The 21937-nt window shown below is 49.1% G+C and overlaps 1 protein-coding gene and 1 pseudogene across 8 annotated transcripts in view; one reads left to right on the top strand and one right to left on the bottom strand.

Moving 5' to 3' along the window:
• Positions 1-228: 228 nt before the first annotated feature.
• Positions 229-1181, bottom strand: LOC112412865 (alcohol dehydrogenase [NADP(+)] pseudogene; annotated as a pseudogene).
• A 2888-nt stretch (positions 1182-4069) lies between these two features.
• The window catches only part of MTMR14 (myotubularin related protein 14), a 43150-nt gene continuing 25282 nt past the window's right edge, over positions 4070-21937 (top strand). For 3 of the 8 annotated variants that reach the window (XM_024764681.1, XM_024764679.1, XM_024764678.1), the window contains exons 1-7: positions 4070-4381; positions 6484-6632; positions 11764-11872; positions 17522-17597; positions 17894-17954; positions 19461-19583; positions 20570-20643. In XM_024764681.1, coding sequence (XP_024620449.1) covers positions 4226-4381; positions 6484-6632; positions 11764-11872; positions 17522-17597; positions 17894-17954; positions 19461-19583; positions 20570-20643 — 748 coding nt within the window. In that variant the 5' untranslated portion in view covers positions 4070-4225. Of the gene's footprint in view, positions 4382-6483; positions 6644-11763; positions 11873-17521; positions 17598-17893; positions 17955-19460; positions 19584-20569; positions 20644-21937 lie in introns of those variants that run through there. The other 5 variants (XM_024764676.1, XM_024764674.1, XM_024764675.1 and 2 more) reach the window with 3 other exon arrangements.

The following is a 21937-nucleotide window of genomic DNA, read 5'->3' as shown; positions in this document are numbered from 1 at the left end:
ACTTTAGCTTATCTTTGTGTGGGTATGTTATTAACATAAGTGTTCCAGAACTTATATAAAATTCCTAAAAATCTGATATGCATGGTATAATGTTACAAGTTATAATCCTAGTTACCGTTTTTTTTGGATGGATACTCCAGTGGCTTTATTAACTCCTTTCTGGGGATGGCAGGACATTATAGCTGGAGAGAGGAAAAGGAAGCCAGGAAGCTGTGGTCTCAATATGGGTCATTGAAGGGGGTGACCTGCATCTCTCGGGACCCTCTTCCTATCCACCGTAAGCATGGGCATGATGAATAGCAAATTTTTATTCAGGGCATCCAGCTGCTTCATCTCCTCCATGCTAAAGGTGAAGTCAAACACCTGGATGTTCTGAAGGATATGGGAAGGTGTGACACTCTTGGGGATGCAGCTCACTTTCTGCTGGACCTGCCACCTGAGCAAGATCTGAGCTGGAGACCGGCCACGATTTTCAGTCAGTGCCAGGACCACTGGCTCCTCAAGCAGGACAGGCTCATCAGGATCACGCCAAGCACGCTCAGAGGAGCCCAGAGGGCTATAAGCAGTCACCTCCAGGCCGCGTGCTTGGCAGTGGGCAATCAGCTCATTCTGAGCCAGGTATGGGTGGCATTCCACCTGCAGGACAGCTGGGCACACCGAGGCCACGCTGAGCACATCATCGATCTGTTGACTGCTGAAGTTGGACAGGCCCAGTGCCCTCTCCAGCCCCTTAGCCACCGGTGCCTCCAGAGTCTTCCCAGTCTCCTTGTAGTGGGTGGAGTCATAGCGTATAGTCCCATCAGAATTCTTAGGAAAGGGGTTGTCTCCCGCTCAAAGGCATGAGGCCAGTGCATCAGGTACAGGTCCAAATACTCAAGCTGGAGGTCAGCGATTGTCTTCCAGAGGGCAGGCTCCACATCCTCAGGGTGGTGATTCGTGTTCCACAGCTTGGAAGTCAAAAACAGCTCCTCCTGAGGCACCAACTTGCCAGGTCCCACATCCTCCTTCAGGGCTTCCCCAATCTGTCTCATTGTCATAGATAGCACAGTCAATGTGGCGGTAGCCTATACTCAAGACATACTTAATAACTGCTTTTACCTGGCCAGGCTCGCTCTTCCAGGTGCCCAGTCCAATCAGGGACATCTTCGTCCAGTGTGCAGGAGGATACAGGAAGCCACCATTGCCCCCTCGGCACGAGCACAGGATGTTAACAGGGAAGTATGGCTTTTCAGCTCAGTCCTGTGCCCTGCTAGCTACCCAATGGGCCTCAGCTTCCCAGGTTCCTAGTTATTGTCTTAAAAGTGTTGGGTGTCACAGAAATAACCAAATTTCCTTGTCAATTTCCATTATAATGAACTCTCATCAGATCTCCAACCATGGGCATTTTAAAGTTCGTTGTCATTTACAGACAATTATTGTTTTACTTTGATGCTTTTGCAAAAGTGAGATTCCTGGAAAGAACCCTACCAAGTGTTCTTGACCACTAACATCAGTGTCGAATTACAAGGTGTGAAAACGTGGGTACAGGGACTTCCCTTGTGGCCCAGGGTCTACGACTATGTGCTCCCATTGCAGGGGACCCAGGTTCGATCCCTGGTCCGGGAACTAGATCCCACGTTCCACAACTAGGGGTTCGCATGCTGCAACTAGAAGATACTGCATGCTGCAACGAAGATCCTGCACGCAACAGCAAAGATCCCATGTGCCACAACGGAGACCCGGCACAGCCAAATAAATAAATAAAAATATATAGCAAAATAAAAGAGCCAAATTTAACACAAACAAACAAATTAAAAAATTTGGGGGCTTCCCTGGTGGCGCAGTGGTTGCTAGTCCGCCTGCCGATGCAGGGGACGCGGGTTCGTGCCCCGGTCTGGGAAGATCCCACATACCGCGGAGCGGCTGGGCCCGTGAGCCACGGCCGCTGAGCCTGCGCGTCCGCAGCCTGTGCTCCACAATGGGAGAGGCCACAACAGTGAGAGGCCCGCGTACTGAAGGAAAAAAAAAAAAAAAAAAAAATTTGGGTACATGTTTCACAACTGAAGAAGACCCCACCTGACATCTGGCCCTGTTTAAATGCCAAAGACCTCAAAATCCAATTGACTAGGAAGAGAACTAGGCAACAGTGAGGTAGACTGTTTCCTCCCAAGAAGTCAGATTAAGAGCATTTCCTTCCATTCTTCCTTTCTTCTCTGACCATCCTTTTCCTAATTCTTACATCATGAAGGTCTTTATTATTCTCTTCTCCACCTTTTGGCTTGCTCTAGCCTGGAAAGATAACTGTTCACCTACCTCAGACCATTGCAAAGAAAGGTAAACTGACTGTTGGACTGGCTTGGACGCTGGTGATCCTGTAGCTCTTTCTTCCCGTCACAAACTTCTCCCTGATTTATAACACCTCAGTTTCAACGGAACAAGCTCACTGCATAAACATTTCTGGGGTGGGGAGACATAGTTATGCGAAATACATAAACAGGCCAACTGGCTTAAAGCTGTGTCCCCAGTTTTCTAGCTGGTTTGGATCATGGGGACCCTGGCTCAGGAGTACTCTCCAAACCATAGACATTGTTTTGTTGCTAGTAATTATTACTGTCTCCCTGATAAGCTGGGTTCTCTCAAAAGTTTTAAAGGCATGTGGGCAGCCACTGACCAGCCAACACATGGTCTCTCTCTGACTGAAGTGACAAAAGAGAACAGAAGAACAGAACCAGGGCCAAGAATACAAGCCTGACATCACCTCTTGTGAATGCTACACTAAGAGCAGAAGAGGCAATGGTGATTGAGGGTCATGTTAGTACTGATATTTTTGACCAAACCTCTTGAATGGTGAAGAGGATGAGAAAAGGGAGAATTACTGAAATAAATTTCTAGGCCAAAGATGGAGCCACTCCTGCCCAGAGTGCCACAGCAAGAGAGCAAAACTTAGTAACTTTGGTATCTCTGTAAATGTTCTGCTTGACCAGAAACACAGTATATCTAGTCAGCCAATCCCCAAACTCTGGGCTTTATAATTACTTCCTTGTTCTTTATTCATTTTCTATTTTTCTCTTCCATGTTGGTTTTTTTTGTTTTGTTTTGTTTGTTTTTTTTGTTTTTTTTTTTTGGCCGCCAGGTGGCTTGCAGGGATCTTAGTTCCCTGACCAGGGACTGAACTTAGGTCCTCAGCAGTGAAAGCGCAGAGGAGTCCTAACCAATGGACCGCCAGGGAATCCCCATTTCTTCCTTGTTCCTTATTCTTTATCCTATAAAAGTGTCCTGCTTTCAGTCCCATGTTGCAGTTCTTTGGACCCTTGGGAACAAACAGTGGTGGCTTCATGAAGTGTTAAAGTATGTTTAACACGTAAATTCTCTTCCTTAATCATTTTTTAACAGTACTAATCTGTTAGAAGATTAATACTGAAGTATTCACAGATTAAATAATGAGACGTGCTTTAAAATAATACTATTGGATGGGGCAAAGATTGATGAAACAAGATAGATTGGTGTATGTTGATGATTATTGAAACAAGCTAATGGACACATGAGGGTTCATTATACTATTCTCTCCATTTCTGTGAATGTTTGACATACTCCATTAAGAAAAAAAGAAAAATAACATGGGGCTTTCTACTCACAGAATTTCGAGCCAGTCATGACCCGCGGTTACTTCAATAAAGCGGGTTGACTATTGCAGCAATCAAAGGGACGGCTGTAAGCAGCAACGCAAGCAAAGTGCCTTACGAAATGCTGTTTTATTATTACTTATTGTCATTACTATGGTTGCCAACACTAATTAGGTGCCTCCGAGAGTTCCCGCCTCCTCTCCCTGTTAATGGTTTATTCCACTCTTCGGCTGGTTCTTTCCCGTGGTTCCTTCCTCCTAGTCCCGCGCTGTACCCCCCCGCAGCCCCAATGGTTTAGCCTGGCTTCCCAGGGGAAACCCGGTGGGGCGGAGCACGAGGTTTCTGAGAGCGGCCGCGGTCCCCTCTCCGGAGACCACTTGGACCGCTCCGCGTCGGGAGTGGGCAGGTAACCGTGGGGCAGGGCGCGAGTCCTGGGCTCCGACTGGCCAGCTCTGGAGTAAACATCCGGCTGGGTGGGGCGGGGCCGGAAGTGGAAAGCGAAGGAGGCGGCTGAGGAGGCTCCGGAGGTTCAGGACTCGGAGTTGGTGCCTCCAGGTGCCATGGGACGGGCTGGGCCGCGCTGAGGGCGACGCAGGGCGCTGATAGGGACGCGGGGCTGGGCCATGGCCGGCGCTCGGGCCGCCGCCGCCGCCTCGGCGGGGTCCTCGGCTTCTTCAGGCACCCCACAGCCGCAGGAGCCGGGGCTCGGGGAGCTGCTGGAGGAGTTCTCCCGGACTCAGTACCGGGCCAAGGACTGCAGCGGGACGGGAGGCTCTAAGGTGAGTCCGGAGGCGCGATGAGCAGAAAGAGAAGGTCCCTTGTTTGCGACGTTGCTGAGGTCAGGGGTCATAGGACAGAGAGAGAGGGAAGTGCCCAGTGTCTGGACCCGGAGAGTCAGGGTCGGGTTTAAAAACCGAAAAGGAGGAACTGGGCTCAGAACGAGCCAAGCCAAGGAAGGACGACGTTTTGGTTTGAGACAAAAGGGTGTGGAGGTCAAAGATTAGCGCTGAGTGGCCTTGTTCAGAGATTAGAGAAGAGGAGCTGAGGAGGGTTATTCCCATGCATTAGGTATGGGGACAAAAACCCTCATGTCTAGATTTTTTGAAGTGTAGAGGATTTATCCAGGTCAGAGATCAGAGTGAAGGGGCTGGAGGGGTGGGGCAGAATGGAGCCAAGAGATAAACTGAGTGTGTTGCTCCCTTGTATAGTCTCAGCATGACTTTAGAATTAGGCCCATCCCTTTCCTTCCCCCATAAAGCAGGAAGGCAACTCATACTCCCTCTGTTCCTTTGTCAAAAGCAAGTCTTAGTTTCTCTTTTTTTCTACTTTTGGGATTCCCTTCAGGCTCCTTATTGCCAGACCTGGAAGGCTTCCAGTCTGGTCAGGCCATTCCCATCTTAGGCATTGCCTGACAGTCTGATGGGAATCTTGCCGACCCTGCCATCTTTCATCCCCCACGTGGTTTTGGCAGGTTTAGCATCAGGTTTTCCAATGGAATTCTGTTCCCTCCCAGGCCATGAAACTCTGGTTTGGCTCCAGGGGTTACCTATGCTAGGACTTACTGAACTTGGCATCTGCTAGTCTGAAGTAATGCAGGGAAGACTTCAGTAATGATGGGTCTCCCCCACTCTCTAAATGACCGAGTATTTTTCGGAGCTTAGCCTGAGGACCACCTGGTTCAGCATCATCTGGGGTGTTTGTTAAAAATAAAGGTTCCTTGATCCCACCCAGTCCTACTGAGTTAGAATTTCTGAGGGTGGGAATCTGGAATTTGTATTTTCTAATAGGCTTGTTAATGATACTCTTGCCCCTTGAAATTTGAGGATTTCTAATTCTTGTGAGTTTTTCCCTCCACATTGGTCTTTTGGGTGGCTAGAGGGTCAGTTTTGCTGGGCCACCCTTCCTTCTTACACACCCCTGAAGATTAGGGTTGTAAAAAGTTATACTTGACTCACTCCACCTGGTCCAAAACTTTGATCTTTTGCAGACTTGTTGAGATGTTACAGGTTTTATGTCGTTCTTCTGGTGGGTCTTTCCCTGAACTGAGCAAAACAAGAGCAATTTTAAGGGAGGTGTTCCTTCTGTTTCATAAGCAAATTGCGTGTAAGGAGACAGCTTTGTCTGCATCTTTTACTCATTACACTAACTAGAGCTTCTAGGTACTGGTCTGTGGCTGGAGAATGGGGAAGAATCTGGAGCCAAAGGAAGATAAGGGATTAGTGTCGGTTAAAGTAACCTAGAGAGGGACTTCCCTGGTGGCGCAGTGGTTAAAAATCTGCCTGCCAATGCAGGGGACAGGGGTTCGAGCCCTGGTCCGGGAAGATCCCACGTGCAACTAAGCCCGTGCGCCACAACTACTGAGCCTGCACTCTAGAGCCCGCGAGCCACAACTACTGAAGCCCATGCTGTGCAACAAGAGCAGCCACCGCAATGAGAAGCCCGCGCACTGCAACAAAGAATAGCCCCTGCTCACCGCAGCTAGAGAAAGCCCGTGTGCTCCAGCAAAGACGCAATGCGGCCAAAAATAAAAATAAATAAATAATTAAAAATAAAATAAAGTAACTTAGAGCAGGGGTTCTTAATATTTTATGGATTGTGGACCCCTTTGAGAATCTAATGAAAGGTATCAACCTCTCTTCAAATGCTTATCATACACGGTTTCACCACCACATTGAGGGGTTCAGAGTCTCTCCCAGAGTTTACCATGTGGGTTCATGAACCACACGTTTAGGGTCTGTGATCTAGCAAGATGTCTTTTCCTGGTATTGAATTATAATCACAGAGGCACATTGTCGTTCCCAGAGACGTCTCCAGGTCAGGAACCGCCTAATTCTCAGAACGCCAGAATCTTCTTTATGCTCAGATCTCCTCCTCTGTGCAGGTTGAGCGCATTGAGAAGAGGTGTCTGGAGCTGTTTGGCCGAGACTACTGTTACAGCGTGATCCAAAATGTGAATGGGGATATCTGCGGCCACTACCCCCAGCACATCGTGTTCCTGGAGTATGAGAGTTCTGAGAAGGAGAAAGACACGTGAGCATCATGTAACCAAAGCGTGCCCATCTGGGAAGGCCTTGACAGCTCATCCCCGGGGTTAGGAAAGTCTGCAGCTGGGTGGGGCAGGCTCACTTTTCCCAGGTGTCAAGCCTCATTGGCATCTATGTTTTCTTCAGGGTTTCACATCTTAGATTGGCAGAGTAGCACAGCGTAGAAGGAGGGGTTGGGAGTCACAGCCCTGGCCTCCTGTTTTACTCCTACCCTATAGCTCATTGTCCTGAGACAGCTGACTTCACAGCTCACCTCTCTGAACCTCAGTGTTTTCTGTTCTGTTTTTTTCTTTTTTTTTAAGAGAGCAAGTGGGAGGTATGCTTTGTCAACATGTGGAAGGGCACTTACCATATGTAGAGATTAAGAGCCTGAGGTCAGCGTACGTGCCGGCTGCCCTGCTTGCTAGCTGTGTAACTAACTTGGGCAAGGTACTGAACCTCTTTGTCTCTTAGTTTCCTCATCAGTTTCTACCTCTATTTAGAAAAGTGGCTTTTGCAGTTCCTGCTGATAAACAGGATTATTCCAAGCCTGACGTGTGTGCTGTAAGAATTAGAAATAAGAGCTACCATTAATTGAGGGCCTCCCGAGGCCCGAGTGCTTTGCGTGTGGTAACAGTTCACACCAGAGCAGACACAGAACACCCAGCACAGGATGCAGCCCATAGGCAGTCAGTAAATGGTAGCAGTTGTTTGACACTGATAAATAATCACTGATGCTCTAGGAAGTGCTTTCTTTTGATCTCAAAGTTTGTTCCCCTAGGCGCCCTGCTTGCTGTTGATTTTAAGGGAATTCCAGAAGCTGTTGCCAACAATATCCATGAAAGCCTGGCCCCGTGGAAGCACTGTGATGATGAGTGCTATGGTAGAGTCGTGCTGCAAAGTGCAGCGGGCCATCACTGCTCACAGTGCGCCCATCCGCGCACCCAGGAACAGCTAGAGATTCTGAGTCTTGGACTCCAGAGCCACTGAATCAAAATCACAGCATAACAAGATGGCCCAGTGATTCGTACGCACATGGAGGTTTGAGAAGCACTGCTGTAGACGAACTGGGGAGAAGGGTGGATTCTGCCTGGTGTGTGTTTCGGGAGACCTTTCAGCTGGATTTGGAAGGATGAGTAGGGGTGTCCCTGAAATGTCCTTTGTTAGGGACCAGCTTGTATATGGTCTTGATCATCAGGCATGTGGACTTGTGGGTGTTAGTGGTTATTGGGCTAGTACCCCCTGAGCACTCATTGAAATCACAGATTCCAGGGTCCCTGAATCACAATTTCCAGAATCTGTGCCTCAGAGAGCTCCCTAGATGCGTCTCATCTTTGCTATATAGCCTGGGAACCGCAGGGAGCCAGAGAAGCCTTTCAAGTGGAGGAGTAAAATGGGAGATCTATAAGTGTGCCCTGTAATGAGGTCGTGGTGGGGTGCACTGAGAAAAAAGAATGTATTGGGAAAAGGAATTGAATGTAAATCAGAGCACTTGTATGACTGCCTCTTCTTTCTGTCACCACCACGGCGCTCCCATCTTGCCTAGTGGGGTCTAGCCACCCAGGCTAGGGCCACCGCAGTATATCCCTAACCCTAGAGGAGTTGTGGAGTTTGTTTTTGTTTGTTTGTGTTTTGTTTTTTTGTGCTAACGCGGGCTTCTCACTGTTGTGGCCTCTCCCATTGCGGAGCACAGGCTCCAGACGCGCAGGCTCAGCGGCCGTGGCTCACGGGCCCAGCCGCTCCGCGGCACGTGGGATCTTCCCAGACCGAGGCACGAATCCGTGTCCCCTGCATCAGCAGGCGGACTCACAACCACTGCGCCACCAGGGCAGCCCTGTTTGTTTTTATTTATTATTTGGTTGTGCCGGGTCTTAGTCGCGGCACTTGGGCTCCTTAGTTGTGGCTTGTGAACTCTTAGTTGTGGCACGCATGTGGGATCTAGTTCACTGACCAGGGATCGAACCTAGGCCCCCTGCGTTGGGAGCACGGAGTCTTACCCACTCTGCCGCTAGGGAAGTCCCGTGGACTTTGTTTTTACTTTTCACTTCTTGCAAGGCCTCGAAGTGATACTGAGTGGGCGATGCCTGTTAAAGAGAAGGGAGTATGTGCATGTTCAGGTGGGAAGAAGTAGAACTTTTTGCTTCTTTACACATGCCTGGACTTGGTGTTAATATGACACTAATTAGACTGAGTTACACAGGGTAGAACTGGATTCAGGAAGTGGTTTGGTCCTCTTAACCCACCTCCCCAGTTGAGCCCATATCTGGGACTGGAAGCCTGGATGGGGATCTCTGAACAACAAAGACATGAGTTTGTCAACGAGGCAAACTGCTGCCATGAGGCAGACCCCAGGGGTCTAGTTGCAGGTCCTACCGGAGAGATGAAGTCCCTACCTTCAGATCTGGTGGGTAACACAGACCAATCAACGAGCAATGACAGTGTAACAAAGGCCAGAATTAGGGCAGGTACAGGTGAAGCACTGGGAGACAGTGGTTAAAGTTCTGCACTTGCTAATTCCAACTCGTGTGTGAGTGTAGGGTGGGGGGGGTTGTTCTCCCATTCCACCAACTTTCAGACGCCAGCCTTGTGTTTTACAGATAACATTAGATCCCACAGGTTAAGGGCTCAGTCCCACAAGACAGACATAAATACACAAGCTCACTTTCATTCATTCAAATATGAGTATCAGGTGCCTGACACAGCCCAGTGCTTAGCACAGTAAGGGAAAGATTCTGAGGCCAAGAGATAAAAATAAAAACAGGAACCACTGAGAACAGAAACTGAATTGGTTCTTTGAGTAGGGGACCCAGGAAAATAAAGCACCAGCTAGCCTAACAAGAAAAAGGTGCCTTCCTTCACATGATAAGACTGCCCAGAGCCTCTAAGAGGGAAATGCTGGCATATTCTCTCCCTCAGTTTTGTGGAGAGTTTGCTGAATGGAAGGATTCAGCCTGGGAGAATCATATGCAGTTTCAAGGCTTTTAGAGCTGCTGGAGTGAGCTCCATGAGAGTCGGTTAAAACAGATGGTGCTGACCACATCTGTGCAAATGGACGGAGGCCACCAAAAGGTGGGAGGGAGACTACTGTGAGCAGTACTGTGTGTGCTCAGTTTTATATTATCTTGGCATCTGAGTTTAATTAGGCCATTGCTTCATTCTGGGGTGCCTTTTTTTTTTTTTTAATGTTTTGGCTGCATTGGGTCTTTGTTCCTGTGCATGGGCTTCTCATTGCGGTGGCTTCTCTTGTTGTGGAGCATGGTCCCTAGGCGCATGGACTCGGTAGTTGTGGCATGTGGGCTCAGTAGTTGTGGCACACGGGCTTAGTTGCTCCGCGGCACGTGGGATCTTCCCGGACCAGGGCTCTAACCCGTGTGCCCTGCATTGGCAGGTGGATTCTTAACCACTGTGCCACCAGGGAAACCCTGAGGTGCCTTTTTATTTCATAGAGAACCTGAGTGAGGGGAAGGTGGCAGAACTTACTTTTCAGTGAGCCATGTTTTTTCTAGGACCTGGCTGGTTGGCCTGTGCCATCCTACAGGCACCTTGAAGAGGCACCCCAGCCTTCCACCTTCCATCAAAAAAGGAAAAAAATCTTGATCGTAAAAATAACATGTAGTCACTTCTTTGTTGTTTGAATTGGTTACAGTAAGGATGTGATAATTCTGTGATTTAAAACAAAATGTTTAATAAAAATGAAAAAAAATCTTAAATCAGACCTTACAGAAAAATACACCATAGGAAGTATAAGTCCTCTTATTTTATCCCCTGTTCTCTTTCCATGATCACCAAACTCTTGGTCCAGGTTTTTATTTGAAGACCGCTGTTTAACTTCAATTTCACATCTTCACTTTATAGTAGTTATTTTATTAGTAACTGGTTTGAGAATATATCTATGAAGGCTACTAAGAAATCAGCAGTGTTTTTAAAAGAGTATATTTTTATTGGTGCCGGCAGCATCCAGTTATGCTTAAAAGGGTACCACAGATGTGTAGGAGTTGGTGAACTTACTCATTCTGAAACAGTTATTTGTGTGCACATGCTGTGCAGTGACACGGGAGTGCTAGCACGACTGGGATGTAGAAGGAATGAACGCCCTCTTGGACTCGGCCTGGAAGCTCAGCCCTTGTAAGGAGGGCACTTGAGTGTCTTCCCTCCCTTCTCTTCTGTCACCCTGCATTATTCTGCATGGCGGGGATAGCTTCCCACTCTTGAACTTTCCTGCCTCCTGTTCCTCTTGCAACCAGAAGCTCTGACTGGCTGCTGTGGAGTCTTTTGTTAAGAATCTACGGTGGGGACTTCCCTGGTGGTCCAGTGGTTAAGACTCTGCACTACCACTGCAGGGGGCGCGGCTTCAAACTCTGGTCAGGGAACTAAGATCCTGCATGCCTTTCAGCGCGGCCAAGAAATTTTAAAAGAAGAAAAGAAAAAAAGAATCAATGGGTGAAGCTATGAGAGTAGACCCTTATTTTAGGGGTCAGCTGATTTGACCTGATTTAATATGTGTGAGTTGCTTAAGCTCATTTCTAAATGTATTTTTTTCATCTTCTAGAAGCTCCCTTATTAAACCCAGTGTATTAACTACTGTGCTTCTCAAGGCCACAAATAGCTTCTCTTTCACTGCCTTTTCTCCAGCATTCCCTCCCCTGTTGGCTTTTTGGACTGTTAGAGGTAGCTGGAACGTTGCGGAGGTATCAGAGGCTCATAGCCATGTGAAATGTGAACCTTCATCTTATGCTGCACTCTGAAAGATGACAAGAATGGCCCCATGATTTCCTGAGGGTCCCCAGCACACGTATTGTCTTACTTTTGGAGTAAGATACTGAACCCCTTAGATATAATCAACGTTCAGTTTGCTATATATGTTTCTGTATTTTAAATACCATGTCTTCAGAGTAGCTGACTTTTTTTTTTTTAATCTTAAAGGTTTTGAAATCAGGATGACTTCCATTTTAGTATCTATAATATAGCATTTTATTCTTTTCTTGAAAAGCTTAGAATGTCCATGATCTAGAATTTAGGAATCTGAGCATTTATTAAATTTGGAATGAATATTCACACACACACACACACAACCCTAGTATGGGGCACACAATACTCACGCAGAAGCAGGTTGACCTACCTCTCTTGCCCGTTTTTAGGTTTCAGAGCACCGTACAGGTGAGCAAGTTGCAGGACCTCGTCAACCGCAGCAAGACGGCCAGGTGCAGAGGACGTTTTGTCTGCCCAGTGATCCTGTTCAAGGGCAAGGTAAGACCATGCCTTAGCCTCGCACTCCCTGAGACCCTCTCGTGGGGTACCTGGCTTAATGCAAAGTGTAGAGTCTCGTGTTCTTGGCTTTTGCCAGCCAAGTTTGGGTGATTACTGGGTGCCTGGTGCAGTGGGAAGCAGGCCAGAGAAACAGACCAATTCTGATACAATTTTTGAAGGTGAGTCTAATTAGGAAAGGGACAGTCACAGCAGAGGACCCCACCCTGTGTCCTGGAGCCAGACTGCCTACGTTCTGATCCTGGCTCTGTTACTTCCTGCCTGTGCAAGGCCTCAGTTTCTTCCTCTATAAAATGGGAAAAATAATCATGCCTACATCAGAAGTTTGTGAATAGATTAGATCAGATGAGTAAGTACATTGTTGTTTGTTCATTCGTTCAGTCATATAATTTACCAAGTATTTATTGAATGTGTGTCATGTTCAGGCCTCAAGGTACATCAGCATATAAGGTACACAAAAATCCTCACCCTTATCAAGCTTATATTCTAGTGACTGTTGTTAATTTGGCTGCCCACTATGGTCTCATTTCACCTCTTTTTATAATCCTTTGGTGTATTTGATATTCCCATTTTGCAGATGAAACGAAGGCTCAGAGTGGTTAAATAACTTCCCCACGTTTACACAACTAGAGAGCTGGGGTTTAAACTTAACTGCAAAATGCACTCAAGTTACCACACTGCAGCTTAGGGCCACGTGGTGTGGTGTCAGAGGAACCCACTTAAGACGGGCAGCAGTTGGGGACTTCCCTGGCGGTCCAGTGGTTAAGATCCCGTGCTTCCACTTCAGGGGGTGTGGGTTCTATCCCTGGTTGGGGAACTGAGATCCTGCATGCTGTGCAGTGCGGTCAAAAGTTTTAAAAAAAACCAAAAAAACCCCAGATGGGCAGCAGTGTGGACTGACAGACATGGCCTCATTAAGTGAGCGGGACTAGGCAGCAAGCATTGGAGGAAGGGTGGGAGGGTGTTCCAGGCAGGTGCCAGCGCTGGGGGAGCATGAAGCCAGGCGCGGAAAGTCCGAGAGACTCCCTGACGGGAGCACAAGGTACGTGGTGGAGCCGAGGATGGAAGGGACTGAATGCAGGAGGCTGGTTGCTGGCCAAGGTGTTTAGGTTTGCTGGGAGAGCCACTGTGATTTCTGAGCAGGGAAGTACAAGATGCAAATAGCATTTTGAGAAAGATTAATCCAGAAGGAACGGACTAACAGAGAGCCTGGAGCAGGGGAGGGAAGCAGGGGTGTAGGCTCTCTATTCCTGTTTGTTTGTTTTTTTTAATCTTTATTGAGTTTGTTACAGTATTGCTTCTGTTCTATGTTTTGGTTTTTCGGCCGCCAGGCATGTGGGATCTTAGGTTCCTTACCAGGGATCGAACCTGCACCTGCTGCACTGGAAGGTGAAGTCTCAACCACTGGACCGCCAGGGAAGTCCCTTAGGCTCTCTATTCTAGTCGTCCATTGTGTACCTGAATGCGCTGTGGTCTTGGTGCCTGTCGGACTATAGTCCGGCTCTCAGCGCAGGTGAGGACTGGGACAGGGCAGTGGGGAGGAGAGACACAGGGCTTGTTTCCATCCCTTTGTGCCTTTCTTTCGTAAAATGGAAGAAGGGGGGATGTGAAAGGGGGGATAGGAAAGGAGACTTGACCACAGGCTTTCGTGGACAGGTCGATTTTAGGGAAAAGTATGTCTGGAAGTCAAGTTCCAGAAATTGATCATCTTAAAGCTATTTATTCCCTCTTCCCCTTTGGAAAGTTTCGTGTTGCTGTAAGCTCTGGGAACTCCGGTTTAGATAACTGGACTATAACACACTGCTCTGTGGGGCATAGCGCTTGTTGCTAGAATTTACATAGGAAATACTCAAACCTGTGCTTCGCACAGTGTGTTCCACAGAATAGTAATTTAAGGATGTGCTTGTGCAAAGCATTGCCTGTCAAACAAGGGTGAGAGATAGCACGTTACTAGATTTGGCCTGACCCCCAAGCTCCAGATTCAGGAGGTACATCGGTAAGTGTGCACTGACATAGGAAGGGCTCTGAGAAGTCCTGAAGCAGAGGGACCTGTGTAGTGCTGTCAGGTCTGCTATTTCTCACTCAGCAGACCTTGAGGAAGGGACTTTGCGGAATGCATTTGGGAAAGTGCCACATTGACCGGCTTAGTCCAGTGAGATTGCAGCAGGCCTGGGAGAAAGAGCCCAAGGCAGCTCATTTCAGAGGGAGGGCAAAGAGTTGGAGGGATTATCCTCTTTTTTTTTTTTTTTGTCCATGCTGTGCAGCTTGTGGGGTCTTAGTTCCCCAAGCAGGGATCAAATACCTTATATACATTTTATTCCTATTGTGTTTGCAAGTCTGCTGTCTCCTCTCAGCGGTAATCCCTTTGAGGGCAGAGGTCTTGTCTGGCTGCTGTCCTCCCAGCGCCTAGCAAGTGCCCACCCAGCTTGTACGTGCAAGCTGGGAAGGTGGGAAGGTGGGAAGACACTGCTCTTTAAAGTGGTCGTGGGCTCTGCTGGGTTCTCGGGGGACAAGTGACTAAGACAGGCCTGTCCCTGTGGAGCTCAGTGAGTGGGGAAGGTTGACCTGTGAACTAGCAGCTGAGAGGGAGATGGCGACGGGCAGGAGAGAGTCTTCTGTTGTGAGGTGGGGATCTCATCCTCAGAGACGTGGCTCCCAGCAGGCCCTAGCCAGTGCGGTGACAGCAGTGTTTGCTACCAGCACATCCTGCCGGGCTGGGGAGGGGGAGGTATGTTCAGAAGTGCCTGCTTCCTGCTTCTCTCCAGATTCAGTCCAGTGTGGCTGGGGCAGCCAAGGAACTAAATGTCTGATTGTATTTCATTTCAATTAATTTCCGTTTTATAGCTGAAGCAATGTAGATTTTTTTTGGTTAAACACAACTTTATTTTGGGGCAGGACTACGTTTCCCTTTAAATGCTGAAAATAAAGTATCCTAGTTGAGATGTGCTGCGAGTATAAAATACATATTGGATTTTGAAGACTTAGTCCAAAAAATGTAAAACGTGAATAATTTTTAAAGTGATTATATGTTGACATAGTAATATTTTGGATATATTGGGTTAAATGAGATATATTATTAAAATTTTTTTACAACTAAGTTCAAGCATTTAAGGGTAAGCTGTTCTCCCATGCCGTTCTCTTCCCCAACATCTGTATCTGGGTTTTAGGCAATTAAAATGGGAACAGGTCATCTTTCTCTGTTTCCTCCCTGAAAGAGATGGGGAGCAGAGGTCAACTGCTTTTATTCCGTGTGCTAAAGTTGGTTACTACATTAGCATATCCTATAGAGCCATATTTCTCATGCAGAGTTAGAGGCCACTCCTAATTAGGTAAGTGGAGAGCATTCAGAGTACATCCTGCTTTTTCAGTCAAGAGCGAAGCTTAAAGTACAGAAATGGCAGATTATGCTTTGGAGCCATGAGGCCAGGGAGCAAGGTCAGGTGTTAGACTCTGCCTTGGGGTGCAGCTTCCCCCAGGTGCCGGCTCGGGACCTTCCTGCAGAGGTTGGTGCTTCACTTGGGGAGCTGGCCCTCTCTCCCATTCTTCTCCATCTGATGAGGCCTCTGTGCCAGGTGTATCTGCCTCTGTTACCAAAAAGACAGGGTCGAAAAGAGGTGGGAGAACTGAGCAGAAAGAAGAATCTGAACCTTGAAAAGAACTCAGAGCTCAGCAGCTAAGGAAGGAAGGGGTGTGTGTCCGCTCTGAAAAGATTTAACAGAGTAATGCAAAGAAGACTGAGATTTGGCGCCGGCAGCTTGGATGATGGGGGAGGGTGGGCATGATAACATGTGCCAGTCAAACTCAAACCACGTACCCCCCATTGTCTTGCTTTCAGGAATCAGACCTCCCTTCTTACCATGAGCGTCTTGGGGGGTCCTCAGCCTGAGGATTGACATTTCCCTGCTGCAGTTCCTAATTACTGGGTTGGTCTCTTCAGAGTAGGGCCTCTTATCAGGGGCTGGAGATGGGTCCATGGATGGACTTGGAGATGTAGGTAAACTCTGGTGTGTACATTTTTATCCAGAGACAGTTTATCATTTTCATCAGATTTTCAAAATGCTTTTGGACCCAGAAAAAATGAAGCAGCCCCCACAGAGTGCATCCTGCTCAGGCCAGCAGGAATCTCTGCCCGAGCCCTTCTTCATAGGCTTCCGGGACAACCCTCCCACGATTGCATTCTTGCCCCCGGCACTGGAAAAGCACCCCACCCCGCCCGGGTTGTAGCAGGTTGCCTTTCTATCACCTGCCCCCTGCCCCAGGCTGCCACTGCCTCAGAAAGCCGGGTGATGACCTGCCGGTTCCCACCACACCCCTTTCCTAGCAGCAAAACCGTTTCTTTCCCACTGTCTTACAAGTGGAGAAGGAGACCCCTTGGGCAGTATTCTGCAGTTTTCCAGGGACCCTCCTTACACCGCCAGGCTGCGTGACCCGTTCAGAAATGCCTTCCCCCTGCCTAGTGTAACGTCCCAGCCACCCTCACAGCCTCCCTCAGCCTGTAACTGGACCGTGGGGTCACCAGATACCTCCTCCCATTCCTCCTGGATCTCATCAAACACAATTTATAAAGATTCAGCCTTAAAGTTAAATAATGAAGTTCATGCCCATTGCCTGGTTTCTAGAATTCTAGCTCTTGAAATGCTCCTTCAGTGATGAGGAAAGAGTAAAAGGATAGTTAAGCACAGTTAAAGCCACTACACTTCCTTCATACAGAGGAGAGAGAAGATAAAATTTCTTAAAAAAAAAAACAAAACCCAAACATTTCTCCCTTAATTGGCCCTCCTGCTGCAAAGGTTGCCCTCCACTGCGCTAAGCAGTTCCGGTGATGGTCAGCTCGCAGGCTCCGGAGGGAGGTGGGCTCGATCAGAGGTACCTTAGGCATCACTTCACCTCCCTGCGCCCGTCCCTCGTCTTTTCATCTGTGAAGCAGCAACAGTGCCTGCCGCCTGCGACATCTCTCTCATGGGCTTGTGTAAATCCAGTGGGAAGGTGGTGTACTTGTTTCAGTCCTGTACTCACAAACACATGTGATAACCGCCAGATCTTACCCAAGTACATGCGTGACGACCACTGAATCTACCCATTACTGTTAGTGACACTCTGGTGCCTCTCGTTTGGGAGAGAGAACCTCTTGACAGAGGCTGCAGGTTAAATTCTAGGCATACTTCGGAGTGACTGCTGTGAAGACTTTGGGCAGCACTCCTGCACCCATTTTCCTGGCCTGGAGGGTCCCCAGGGGTTCCCCCCACTGTGTGCACTTCAGAAAACCACCTGACTTTTGGTCAGAGGGTACAAACTTCCAGTTGTAAGATGAGTAAGTTCTGTGGATCTAATGTACAGCATGGTGATTATAGTTAGTAATACTGTATTAGATACATGAAAGTTGCACAGAGAGCTGATCTTAACTGTTTTCACCACAAAAAAAGAAGTGGTGATTATGTGACATGATGCATGTGTTAGCTAACTCTACGATGGTAATGATTTTGCAATAAGTAAGCGTATCAGATCAGTGTGTTGTATACCTTAAACTTAGACAATGTCATATGTCAATTATATCTCAAGAAAGGCTGGGAAAAACCGAACCAAAAAACTCCAGAAAACCACCTGACCCTGAAAATGCGGTTTCTCTCCCAGCATATTTGCAGGTCGGCAACGCTGGCTGGATGGGGGGAGCTGTATGGACGCACTGGCTACAACTATATTTTCTCAGGTGAGCGTTGAGCTGCACCGTCTTTGACTAAGAACAGGAACCCAGTGGTGGAGAATAGCCACCTAGGGCTGCAGTGGTGTAGGTGGAGGGGCAGCAAGCTGGGGGATGGGCAAGGGCCCTCCTTTCATCACCTGAGGAGATGCTGGGGGTGAAGAACACTGCCAGGCATGTGGGGCTTCGGATGCTGAGAGGCAGGAGTGTGGTCGTTAGGGTGGAGCCAGGGGGAGACGGGTCAGGAAGCCCCTGGGTGGAGCCCCTGCCTTGGCCTCGGTGCTGACCGCAGGTTTCTCCCACAGGGGGTGCAGACGATGCCTGGGCAGATGCAGAGGATGTCACGGAGGACGACTGTGCGCTTCGGTCAGTGCCAGGTGGTTATGGGTCTGGGCTTGGGTTGGGGGCAGGCGTCTGAGTGGTGGTGGCCATTTTCCTACTGACGGTCATGACCTCATCAGTGGTCCAGGTGAGTGGATTGGCTCCCTTCCTCCTGCAGCCAGGCCCACGCCCCTGCAACAGGGTTGTTGAAGTCCACCCTGTAGCTTCACCCGAAGCTGACTTTGTGGACTGCCTGAGCAGTCTGTGCTCGCCAGGACTGCAGAGCGAGTGCCCCAACGCTGGGGTTCCTGGCACCCCAGGCCCAAAACACAGGCCAGACATCTGTGTGTCTTCAAGCCCCACGGTTTCCAGGGTGTGACGTCTGGCCTACCAGGTGATGCACAGCACAACCGGCCCGAGGCACAGGGCAAGCAAGGACTGTGGTCCCCACATGAGAGATGTGGGCACTAGAAGCTCCACAGCTGTGTGATAGGTGCCATAAGGCGCTTGCTACAGAGGAATGTTTTAGGCTCCCTTAAAGGGAAGGAGGGGGCTGGCTCCCACTCTTCCTACCTCCTTTCCAAATATTTTTAGAAAACGGCAGTAATGGTTATTTTGGAAAAGCTCCTTTGCATCGTCTGTACCACATGGAAAGTCTTTAACTGGTGTCGGGTGTCTCTGGAATGCACACCAGTACCCTGGTCAGATCAGCTGCCCAAAATCATGGCTCGGTGCATGAAAAGGCATCTCGCCGTGCCCGGCTTCTGCCCGTTAGTTCCAAGAGCAGTGGCTCTGGCTTGTGCTCAAGAATGTTTGGCTCTTCCCCCGGGATCAGACGACCTCTGCCCCAGCCAGGCCATCTTCCACAGTGCACACTGTTCTTGGTGAGAAGTCTGCTGGGGACAGCAAAGCAGTGGGCATTACAAAAAAAAAGTAATGGTGACTGTTTATTCGTTCTGCTTTTGCCTCTATCTGTATGACTGATCAAAAGGCAGCCTGGGGATTAGGAAAATTTTATCTTTCTCCTTGCTTCAGAGGCCTTCTAAGCTGAGGGAATTCACTTGCTAATATTTCACAATCAGTTGATAACATAGCTCTAAAAAGTCCATCTCCCAGTGAAAGTTTCAATCTGTTACATTTTGAGCGAGTCATATGGCTAAAAACAGTCATAAATGGGGAAAGGGAGGGGGGTGGAGAGAGATAAACTCTAATGGAGGCTCAAAGACTCTATCAGCCACTAGCCTGCTGCTTTTTAGAACTCAGAGATTATCTTGAGTCTTCTGGCTTAATGTCAAGCAGTGCCAAAAATCCCTTTCCCGCCCCAGGTGCAGATTGCTCCTCTTTGAAATGCGTCCCAGAGAGCGGGATAATCACTTAGAAAGTCACCTTCCCTGGGAGCGGTTGTCCTCTCTTGGCCTTCCCTCTGTCTTCTGGAGAAGAGAATCAGAAATTCTTCTGTAGAAACTAGACTTCCTTGAACGCGCCCCTCACGCCCCAGACTTTCGTGGATGAATGTGCAGTGCAGCTTCTCCCTCTGGCTCTTTGTTTCAGAAGTTCCGACACGCATCTTTTTGATAAGGTCAGAGGGTATGACATCAAGCTGCTCCGGTACCTGTCAGTGAAATACATCTGTGACCTGATGGTGGAGAACAAGAAGGTGAAGTTTGGCATGAAGTGAGTGCAGGGCACCCCCTGCGAAGTGGGTGGAGGCCGTGTGCTCACAGGCTCGTGGGGTCGGAGATGGCACAGAGCAGTTACAAGGGCACACCGCGTGCCAGGCCTCGTGCATCCTCTCCCTGTATCCTCACACAGCCCTCCCTGCAAGGAGGTTCTAGTGTCCCCCTCTTGCAGGGGAGAAACTGAAGCCAGAGAGGTTAAGTCACTTTCTCGGGGTGGTGCGGAGAGCACCAAGGGAGCCGTGGGTCTCTAACGTGTGCTCTGCTGCCGCTGCGCCATCTCTGGTAGATTAGAGTCTCTTTTAAAGTGGATCGAAAAAAATCAGTATTTGCTCAATTTTTATGTCCTGTGTGGAACAAATCTTCAGGTAAGGCAAAATTAGAAACAAATGGAACCTGGGTTAGGGTGATGAAATTTGGGGAATTTTTCCAAAGTGTTGTTAATTTTCTATAATAGCCACTTTTAATTATGCCAAGTATGTCTTAGAAAATAAGCCACACTGAGGCTGTTGCAGCTCAGCTGTTTGCAGTCACCTGCACATCCCGCTGTCTGTCAGAGTAGTCCTGTGTCTCTCCGATGCTGTCTGGGAGTGTCCGCAGTGGATGCCAGAGAAGGTGGAGATGAGAGTCCGCCCCAGGGCCCCTTTTGGACAGTGTCTCTGTTATTTTGCTCTTTTCTCACTCCGCCCTGCGGGTCAGGGGGCGGTGCTGCCTTTGGGGGAAGCTTGTTCCGCGGCTTAGGTCCCTGTGCGTTGCGGGTGCTGTGGGGTCCGGGGGAGTCGGCGCTCTCACCTGGTGACTTGGGGTAGAGGCGGCAGAGCAGTCGCATTTCTTAGTCGTTCTAAGTAAGCCCCCTGGAGGGCATCATTCCTAACTCTGAACAGTAGTTTCTATAGCAGGAGGATCATTCGAGCTGTGGTAATGCTTGTGGGGAATGCTGTGCGTGTGTTGTGATGCCGTAACACGTTGTGTCCTGTCTTGTAGTGTCACCTCCTCCGAGAAGGTGGACAAAGCCCAGCGCTATGCCGACTTCACTCTCCTCTCCATCCCGTATCCAGGTAGGGGCTCTTTCCAGGGTCTGGTCAAGGGACAGGCTTCCCAGGACTGGGGCTCTTTGAGGCCCTCCTCAGGCCCTGGCCACTTAGGTGCACAGATGCCCCGGAGCTCTCGGACAGGATCTGCTGTCACTCAGCATAGGGCAGTGCAGCTCCTGGTCCTTGGCTCTCACCTTAGGGTAGGACGCTGTCCTTGTGTGTGTGTGTGTAGGGGGGCTTTCCCCTGGGAGCGGCCCAGGAATGGAGTCCTGGCTCAGGTCCTCCCTACTGCGCTCTTGAGCGAGTTACTTCACCTCGCCACCTCGCCAGCCTCAGGTTTTCTCAGGTATCACTGGAAGTTGGTGAGGCTTAGCTCAGGGTCTTGTTGTGTGGATTGGGTGAGGTCAGGTTTATCGGCGTGCTCTGTGCAGCTAATGTGCTGTTTCGGTGTGAAATGACGTTAGTCCTCCGTGTCAGCAACCATCTGTGCTGCGCTGGCTGTTGCCGTGGTGAGGATGTAAGTGCCCTGTCCCCAGTTGCACGTGGTTGGTGGCCTCACCGTGTCACAGAGCACCGTGGTGAGCACACAGCTGGCTGCATTTGTCTCTGGCACAGACTGTATGTGACCTGTGGCCAGGGCAGTGTTCTCTGCACTGGATACTGAAGCTGCGTTAGTCCAGTTTGTAGCGTTTAAGCTTTCTTTCTGGCAACACCTGCTCGTTCAAGGAGGTATTAGAGCCCTAACATCGGCACCAAACTTTGTCAACAGACAGTAGAAAGCGGACTCTTTCTCCTTGAAACCTCTCTCCTGCTCCTCAGCAGTAGCACCTGCCTTCAGTCCTGTGCTGGATCTTGTCTCCTCATCTTGGAGCCATGTGGCCAATAGAGAGCAGGCTGGTGACCCCAGGTTGCAGTAGAGCCACAAGGCCTTCTCATTAGAACCTCAAGTTCATCCACTGCCTCGTGGGCAGAGGGTATATCCTCATCAGTGTGAGCTGGTGGTATCCAAACCACGACCCCTGTGGCCTGGCTCTCACAGTGTCCTCCTTCAGGGTCTCTCCTCACTCTTCTCTGCTAGCTTAGCATTTGGTGGCATGTAGGGCTGGGCGTGCATTCCAGTCCCAGCACTGTGTCCTTGAACAAGTCCCTTAACCCTTCTGAGCATCAGTTTCATCCTGCGTAAAATGTGGTTAATGATGCTTATTCTGGGTGAAGTGCCAGACCTGTCCCCGACAGGTGCTCGCCAACACCAGGCCGAGTGACGGGTGCATGGGAGGAGAGGCTCGCTTTCGGGAGATGCAGAACCATGATGATGATG

The sequence above is a fragment of the Neophocaena asiaeorientalis genome, unplaced genomic scaffold (assembly GCF_003031525.2).
Source record: "Neophocaena asiaeorientalis asiaeorientalis breed wild unplaced genomic scaffold, Neophocaena_asiaeorientalis_V1.1 scaffold230, whole genome shotgun sequence".
NCBI lineage: Eukaryota > Metazoa > Chordata > Mammalia > Artiodactyla > Phocoenidae > Neophocaena > Neophocaena asiaeorientalis.
The sequence above is the reverse complement of the archived record's forward strand: the minus strand, read 5'-3'. Positions and strand labels throughout refer to the sequence as shown.